Below are 8,484 nucleotides of genomic sequence, written 5' to 3' on the forward strand. Positions count from 1 at the left end.
TCTTACGAGCACAAAAATAAAGCCTTCACAGTGTAATGCTGGAGTATGTGCCTTCTCATGAATAGAGCTCTTTATCTAAGGTCCTGTGACAGATAAGTGGCTGGCTGGCGAGTCCAGCAGCAGCTGAGTCATGACTTGTGGAAAATAATAAAATCCCAATGCTGCACTACGGCTCTCTCTTATGCACCCATGTGGCATCACCACCACCACAGCAAAAAGGGCCAGTTGTGGATCCAGTAACCGCAAGAGAAAACATAGTGATGGACATGTTGTCCTAATGTGGTCGGCAGTGGACAGTGACGGATTCAGTTGGATGAAGACAAAAGGGCCCGGACAACGCCAGAGAGAAACAGAATATGTTCGAGAGATGACATCTTGTCATTCATGTTGTAATGATGCTGCTTCTTAAGCACAACAATTTTCTTTCCTTTCCTTTCTTTTTTTTTTTTTACTGGATGATTATTCGGTAAGGGGGTGGGGGGCTGTAATGATGACAGCTCATTCTAGTCAGGCTTTCTGAGAATTGAGGCAAACTTTCAGCAAGAGAGACAGAGAGAGGGAGAGAGAGAGAGCGAGAGAGGGAAAGGAGATAGACAGAGACTGAAGAGAGAGAAAAAAAGAAAGATCAAGAGAGAAGAGAGAGAAGACAGAGAGACAAAGAAAGAGAAGATAGAGAGAGGTACAGATAGAGAGGTACAGAGAGAGAGAGAGAGAGAGAGAGAGAGAGAGAGAGAGAGAGAGAGAGAGAGAGAGAGAGAGAGAGAGAGAGAGAGAGAGAGAGAGAGAGACAGAGACAGAGACAGAGACAGAGACAGAGTAAGAGAATGCTAGAGTCTTATGACCTGATTGAAGAGCTTGTCCCTCTCCTCTTTGGGGGAGCCCATGTTCTTGTCCTCAGCCAGCATGGTGTCCCTCCTCATCTCCAGCTCCTGCAGACGCTCATACAGCATCACCGCCTCCTGCTTCACCTGGGAGTGGGCCATCTCCTGCACAGGACCATAACACACCATCAGAGAGAGAATTCACAATACAGTTTGTATTGTGAATTCCATTTCTAGTTACTTTACCAAAATAGTATACTTTCAGGGGATTTCAAATCATATTTTCATACAAAACTGCACAACAGTGATACTGGCTAAGCTGTGTATAGACAGGAAAGAGTAAAAAATGCAATCATAGGCGCTAGACAGAGCTGGGTAAATAGATATGACGTGACTCATACAGTAAAGTAAATCATTCAAGAGGGTTATACATGCATTTTCCAGGACATTAAGGAAAACTCTATGAACTCTACTGTAGATGTATGACAGGTGAGATGGGTTGTAGTTTTACAGTGCACCATTTGTGGTGTTATGCAGGAGTCCTCATAAGGGGTTGGAATCAACAGTTTAGTGAAGAGGCATTTGCGGTCAGCACTCACATCTTCAAACACGTTCAATTAAGCGTATAAATGAATAGTATAAATAGGAAATACATGTGGTGAATATCAGGTGAGACAGGCTAATTTGAAACTGCCTTAACACAGGCTGTGACTATTGACCAGGGGGCTAGAATCAACACACTAGCGAGGAGGCATCTAGGGTAAGGACTTACAGCTTCAAACACCTCCTTCCGCGTGCTTAGGGCATCACTTTCCTCCTGACGTGCATCAAGCTCCTGAAAGAGACACATTTAATTATTTTTTTTAAAACAACAATCAGAGACATGATTCCAGGATACTATTCCAAGAGCAAGGTTAAAGTGATACTGTCCCATTTTTGGAAATAAGCTTATTTACACCTCCCCTTGAGTTAGATAATAGGATTTTACCGTTCTCCTGTACTTTCAACCGTTCTCTGGGTATGGCAGTGCAAATTTTACCTCCAAGCTAGCAGTTGAAAGTAAAAGAGAAAGGTAAAACTCAACTAGAAATGCATTCTCACAGAAAATGCTGGAAGCGGGCTTGCCTTTTGGGGCAGAGATGAAACAAAGTACTATTGAGAAAACAAAGCTAAAAGAAATCTTGGAAAAACTCCATCCACCCAGTCAGAAGTTATGGGCCAAACAATTCAGCCATCTTGGATTCAGCCATCTTGAAAGTGTTGTAGCTCTGCGTTTTGGGGATATACTAAATGACATACATGTTATTTTAAGTTGGCTAAGGAACACTGCATATGATATAATTTTGAAAATCAACATGGCTTCGAGCGGGATTAGAACTCACAACCTCCATATCTGTAATCCAACCCCTTTGCCATTGATATTAAATGACATACAATACATGATATTTGAAGTTGGCTAAGGAACACTGCATATGATATCATTTTGAATATCAACATGGCTTCGACTGGGGTTCGAACCTCCAACCCCCATATCCCTAATTCAGCACATTTGCCATTCATACTAAATGACATACATGGCATTTTAGGTTGGCCAAGGAACACTGCATATGATATAATTTTGAAAGTCAACATGGCTTTGACTGGGATTCGAACCCCAAACTTCAAATCTGTAATCCAGCACATTTGCCATGCATACTAAATGACATACATGGCATTTTAAGTTGGCCAAGGAACACTGCATATGATGTAATTTTGAAAATCAACATGGCTTTGACTGGGTTTTGAACCCTCAACCTCAATATCTGTAATTCAGCACATTTGCCATCCATACTAAATGATATACATGGCATTTTAAGTCGGCCAAGGAACGCTGCATATGATATAATAGAAAATCAACATGGCCTCAGGTGGGTTTCGAACCCTCAACCTCCATATCTCTAATGCAGCGGCATGCATTACCACTAAGCCAAGCAGCTAATTGTCATGCATAGTCCAGCAAGACTATATTACATTGCATTGCAGAGCTCAACAATAGACTTCTAGAATGCTTGCTCGCACCTGCTCGTTAAGAATGGAATCTTGAGACAGTGACAGTTGAAATGGAATCCTTCACTGGCTGCACCTGTTGTGATTGACTGAAAGACAGTTAGTATTGAGCCTTTTTAACAGGGGAGAAAATGAGAATGAGTTTTTTGTCTTTACAAACATCGTTGTAAAAAAACTAAAAGGAGTTGGCAAGTGTCCTTTTCACAGATCGGAGTCATGCTTGTGATCTCTCTAACAGTCTTTGAATGAAGTTTTATAGGTTAAAAATTTTCAGGCACAAATGGACCTCCGTGTGGGACATGCGCTGATCTCTTGAAAAATGCACTTTTCGAAAGAATGGGATTCTCCATAGAGCCAGGCCTGTTTTTTTTTACAAACCTGCCATTTAAAAAGTATTGGGAGTTGGGAGATGAAACTTTCACAATTTGGAGACATCCCATAGAGCTCGCTAACAACGCGTCAAATAAACTTCTAGGTGAAAGTGTTGATGTTTTATGACCGAAAAAGCCTCCTACACTCTAATCTCTAGAGTGGTGGAACTTTGGTTCATGAAGGTTCCACCATAGTTTTCAATGGAGACCCAGGCTTTAACAAAATCGCCAAAAACGGGAAAACGACAAGAGACACGGAGAAGCCTATAACGAGACGCGATCTCCAAGCCGAGCCGGTCGTTTTAGTGTTTGAACGGTGTCTCTATCTCGAAAGGCCTAGGAGGAGATCCATTTTCTATTTTACTGCTGCCCTGCACAAGAACGATAATAAGAAACAGGACTTAGAGATTACTATAAACGGGCTGCTCTGCAAGAGCTCTGCTCTTGCTCCGCAAGCCCGCTTAATAAACGGGCTGCTCTGCAAGAGCTCTGCTCTTGCTCCGCAAGCCCGCTTAATAAACGGGCTGCTCTGCAAGAGCTCTGCTCTTGCTCCGCAAGCCCGCTTAATAAACGGGCTGCTCTGCAAGAGCTCTGCTCTTGCTCCGCAAGCCCGCTTAATTATTCAAAGTGACACTGTGTGAGATTTTTAGTTGTTTATTTCCAGAATTCATGCTGCCCATTCACTAATGTTACCTGCTTCATGAATACTTACCACCAGCATCAAATTCTAAGTATTCCAAGTTCTAAGTTTCCAAGTTTCAAGTTTATTTAGCCATATCAACAGTATAAAAATACAGTTGTTAGGAATGTTGCTTGGTGGGCTCACACAACAACACAAACAAAAGACACAAAACTGGGGAGGGGGTATGAAAGAAAAAACAGGGGGGTACACAGTATAAATAAACAGGGAATGGCATACAAGACATAGAAAAGTGCAATGGAATATTTAAAGTACATGGTATGTAAAGAACAGTAGTAGCATTGTGCAAAGTAACAAAGGAGGTAGGAAGGCCAGGTAGTGGAGTAGCTGTAAAGTGCTAGTGCGTATTTAAGTGTCGGATGGCTTGTGGGTAGGTACTGTCCCTAGAGCCTGTGGTTTTGCTTGGGATACTGCGGTACCTTTTCCCTGAAGGCAATAGTGTGAATAGGTGGTGTGCTGGGTGTGTAGGGTCAGAGGTGATGTTTTTGGCTTTCCTAGCAAGTCTGGTGTTGTAGAGTGAGGCTAAAGTGGGAAGACTGCGGCCAATGATTTTGGAGGCCCTGCGTACCACCCTCTCCAGATGTTGCTTTTCTTGGCTGGTGGAGCTACCATACCAGACCAAGATGGAGAAGGTGAGCACGCTTTCGATGGTGGCACTGTAAAAATGGATCATGCCTGCTTGGCTGACTCCAAATTTCCTCAGTTGTCGGAGGAAGTATAATCTTTGTTGGGCTTTTGAAATGATGAGACTGGTGTTCAGATTCCATGACAGGGACTGATGGATGGTGGTGCCTAGGAAACGGAAGGAGTCTACCCACTCCACTACCTGGCCATTAATGCAGATGGGGGTGTGCTGGCCTGCGCTTTTTCTGAAATCCACTATGAGTTCTTTAGTTTTGGATATGTTGAGAGTGAGATTGTTTACTGTGCACCACTGCACTAGATGTTCGACCTCATCGCGGTATGATGTTTCGTCTTTGTCGCGTATGAGGCCTATTACAGTGGTGTCGTCAGCAAATTTCAGAAGTTTGACAGATGGGGAGTTGGATGTACAGCTGTTGGTGTATAGAGAGAATAACAGGGGTGACAATACACAGCCTTGTGGCGCGCCAGTGTTGAGGACCTTAGTAGATGAAATATTGTTTTGAATTTTAACACATTGTGTTCTGTTGGTCAGGAAGTTAAGCAGCCAGTGACAGAGTGATAGGTTGACATCCGTGGACATGAGAGAGTTAAACAATCTGATAGGCAGGATAGTGTTGAAAGCTGAGTTGAAATCTATGAATAGGACACGGGCATAGGTGGATTTACAGTCAAGATGTTGAAGAATGAAATGAATGCAGAGTGAAACAGCATCGTCTACTCCCCTATTTGCCCTGTAGGCAAATTGGTGAGGGTCCAGTGTTATGTGTGATAGAAATTTACAGATTAGACATTCAAAAACTTTCATTACAACAGAGGTGAGAGCGACAGGCCTATAGTCATTTAAACATGTGATGTTTGTTTTCTTAGGTACTGGGATGATTGTAGCTGATTTAAAACAAGCAGGTACAGTTGCACAGTGGAGAGACCAGTTAAAAATGAAGCATAAGATAGCAGCGAGTTCATTGGCGCAGTTCTTAAGGGTGGCTGGTGTTACGCCATCAGGGCCAGCTGCCTTGTTGGTATTTTGCCGCTGTAGCAGTCTGCGCACATCATGCTCCGAGATGGTAGTATTCATTATGACTGGAAAAATTGCACTTTACATACATGAAAAGGTGGATCTTCTCCATGGTCCACCATTTAGAATTTCCAAAAATAGCCATTTTTAGCTGCAAAAATGACTGTACTTGGACCATACCAGAGCCATACAGAGGGGAGAGTTGCGCGATTGGAGGACCAGGAATTAAATTGCAGCCCCGCCTTTCAACGAGATCGAGGTCGTGCCTAAAGCGGCTGTCTTTCCATAGACTCAACATAGAACCACCACATTAAAAGCCAAAAATAAGGACTAACGAACTATACTGCGGGGTAATCACCACAGATATGTAAACTATCAACAGTCTCGGTAATGATAATCACAACAGTTTTACCATATGTGATGTTTATCTGAAGTTATTACTACGAACAGCAAGTCTTGTCATATTCCCTGCATTGCATCGCATCGCATCGCATTTGCTGTATGCTACGCCCACTTCTAGGCACTAACATTCGCAACGCTTAAGCAGTTCTGAGACGCTAAACAGCTAATTTTGCTAATGCGGAAGTCGGCCCTAGGACACAGTGGAGATTGCCCGACTCTCCCCTCTGTATGGCTCTGGACCATACTAGAAAATATGTGTTTATTACTTCGTAAACTTTCAGGTAAAGATCAAATTTGGCAATAGGCAGCCCAGTTTCAATGATCAGCATAGTTGCAGTACCTTTTTTGATCATTTCCTGCAGTGTCCCTTTAACTCAAGGGGAGGAGTAATATGTGCTTATTTCCAAAAATGGGATAGTATCCCTTTAAGTAATGAATCTGGCTAAGTTAACCTAAATGAAGTGGTAAACCTGCTAATAGATAGTCCACAGGTGTCATTTAGCCAAAAATACTGGATAAGAGGAAGATAATGCAAGCAACGCCCACTCAATGCAAAAGCGTGGGCTCAAGTTGGGTCTCCTAAGGGGGCGTTGTCCCCTCCTTCTTCTTCTATTTTTGAGGTGTTTGCTCAAGACGTGCGCTACCGCCATCTACAGCGCTAAGGGGGCTTGATTTATTCTCAACCTCAGGACTCCGAAGGTCTCCTAACCGAAGGTCTCCTAAGGGGGCGTTCACCCGACATAAAGTGGATACCGGAAAAGAAACAAAATGACGCTTCTTCCTTTGGATCTACTTTCTTTGATTTAGCTAAGAAAATGGGGACTCCAGGCTCTTCTATTACATGATTTACCACTGCCTCAAGGGTTATTTAACCTGGCTTATCATTTAGCCAGATTCTTGGAATACTCCCCAGCAGGTCGTCATGCTTATCTGTCTTCTCTTTCCCCTTGGCTTCCTCTAGTGACAAAGACCTTCTTCACTATCTCCCAACCCATCAATCAATCAGTAGCTAGTACTGTACGTTTGAAGAAACCTGCGTGACCCTTTCAGTATTTTTTGCTGACTGTGAGTCAGCGGTGTTGAGGACACACAGAGTTCAAAGAACTGTGGGGCATGTACTACTGTAGTACTGTATATGCCAGCAATTCCGCACAAGACAATGCAATAGCCACAGAAAGCTCAGCCACTATTTCCTCTTATCAGACAGCTATATCAGATATACAGTGGACATTTTTAAATTACACTCAACTTTCTTGTCATTATACATACATGAATAGTGACATAGTAACGAAATGTAGTAAATGCTCTTGTTAGGACAGGAGTATAATTTGAGAGAAAAGCTGTTCTTTGCAAACAGACCCAATCAGAATAGAGATAACATAATTTCCTAGAAACGCTGAGCCTTGTGATATCCTTGCACCGCTATCTTGGTCTCAACTAAGTGGTTGCTTAGGGCCCCCATTGAGGCCTATACTTATACACTGGCCTGTGGATGAACTCTTGGTTCGTTTCTGATTTGCAAATTCAATACAAACTGGCTCGGTTCAAGCCAGTTCACCGGTTCACATCTCAAACTGGTTAACAATGGTTTAGACAAGTTTTAATCGGTAAAAATTGGTCTAAGAAAATAAAACAAATTCTGCTGAAGCTTCCATTAAGTCTTGAGTCTGCTCTGTCTCACCTGCAGCAGTTCTTCATTGGTGGCCTTCATCTCTGCGTACTTGGCCTGTTTTTCAGGAGACATCTTTTTGATGATGTCCTCAGCAGCCTGTCGCTCCCTCTCTATCTCCTCCTCCACCGCCAGAATCATCTCCTCCTTTCTGGAAAACAACCAAAGAATCACATTTGTTTAAGTCATTTCATTAGTATGCATTGCCCTTGGTGCTTCTTTTCAAACAATACATTACATATCATAGACCTTGTCTAGTTTCCTGTCTTCTTTTAGCGTGTTATGTGGCCTCTGTGCATGGAAAAAACATGTGTGCACTTGGAAGGGTCTAATAACTCAGTGGTTCTTAACCTGGGGTGCGGGCACCCCCTGGGGGTGCGCCAGAGATTCCAGGGGGTGCGCGGAATTTTGTTTGTGTTGAGGTTGTGACCAAAATTATGCTTGCAAACGTTATAGCTAGGCCAAATTAAGACCAAATTATAACATGCTATGGTCCCCATTTTAAGTCATTGAGGTATTGATAAATGTCTAAAGCAAGAATCATTGTAATTAATCACTTAAATCATTTTTTAGCGCATATAAACGTGTGGAAGTTTGTGTTGCCGGTGCGTGGCTTGTCTTCGGCACAGGAAAGGGGGTGCGTTAAGAAAAAAAGGTTAAGAACCACTGTAATAACTGGTAGGAGGAGTAGCTATATATTACAGAAACAATTTCTATCCATTTTCCATCTAAATACATGGTTGCATACAATTGTCATAACAGTCCTTAGACAGTTAACACTCAGAAGAGGTTGTCATAACCAATTTTCAGTCCAA

General features: G+C 42.7%; 1 protein-coding gene across 1 annotated transcript in view; it reads right to left on the reverse strand.

Annotated features, from left to right (window-relative positions):
• Positions 1 to 8,484, reverse strand: part of ift74 (intraflagellar transport 74) — a 37,539-nt gene that overhangs the window by 20,039 nt on the left and 9,016 nt on the right. Inside the window, exons 9-11 of the mRNA XM_063210989.1 lie at positions 7,682 to 7,820; positions 1,594 to 1,656; positions 843 to 986 (exon numbers count right to left, since the gene is read on the reverse strand). Of these exons, the coding sequence (XP_063067059.1) occupies positions 843 to 986; positions 1,594 to 1,656; positions 7,682 to 7,820 (346 nt within the window). The remainder of the gene's footprint in view (positions 1 to 842; positions 987 to 1,593; positions 1,657 to 7,681; positions 7,821 to 8,484) is intronic.

Source organism: Engraulis encrasicolus, chromosome 11 (genome assembly GCF_034702125.1).
Source record: "Engraulis encrasicolus isolate BLACKSEA-1 chromosome 11, IST_EnEncr_1.0, whole genome shotgun sequence".
NCBI classification, from domain to species: domain Eukaryota; kingdom Metazoa; phylum Chordata; class Actinopteri; order Clupeiformes; family Engraulidae; genus Engraulis; species Engraulis encrasicolus.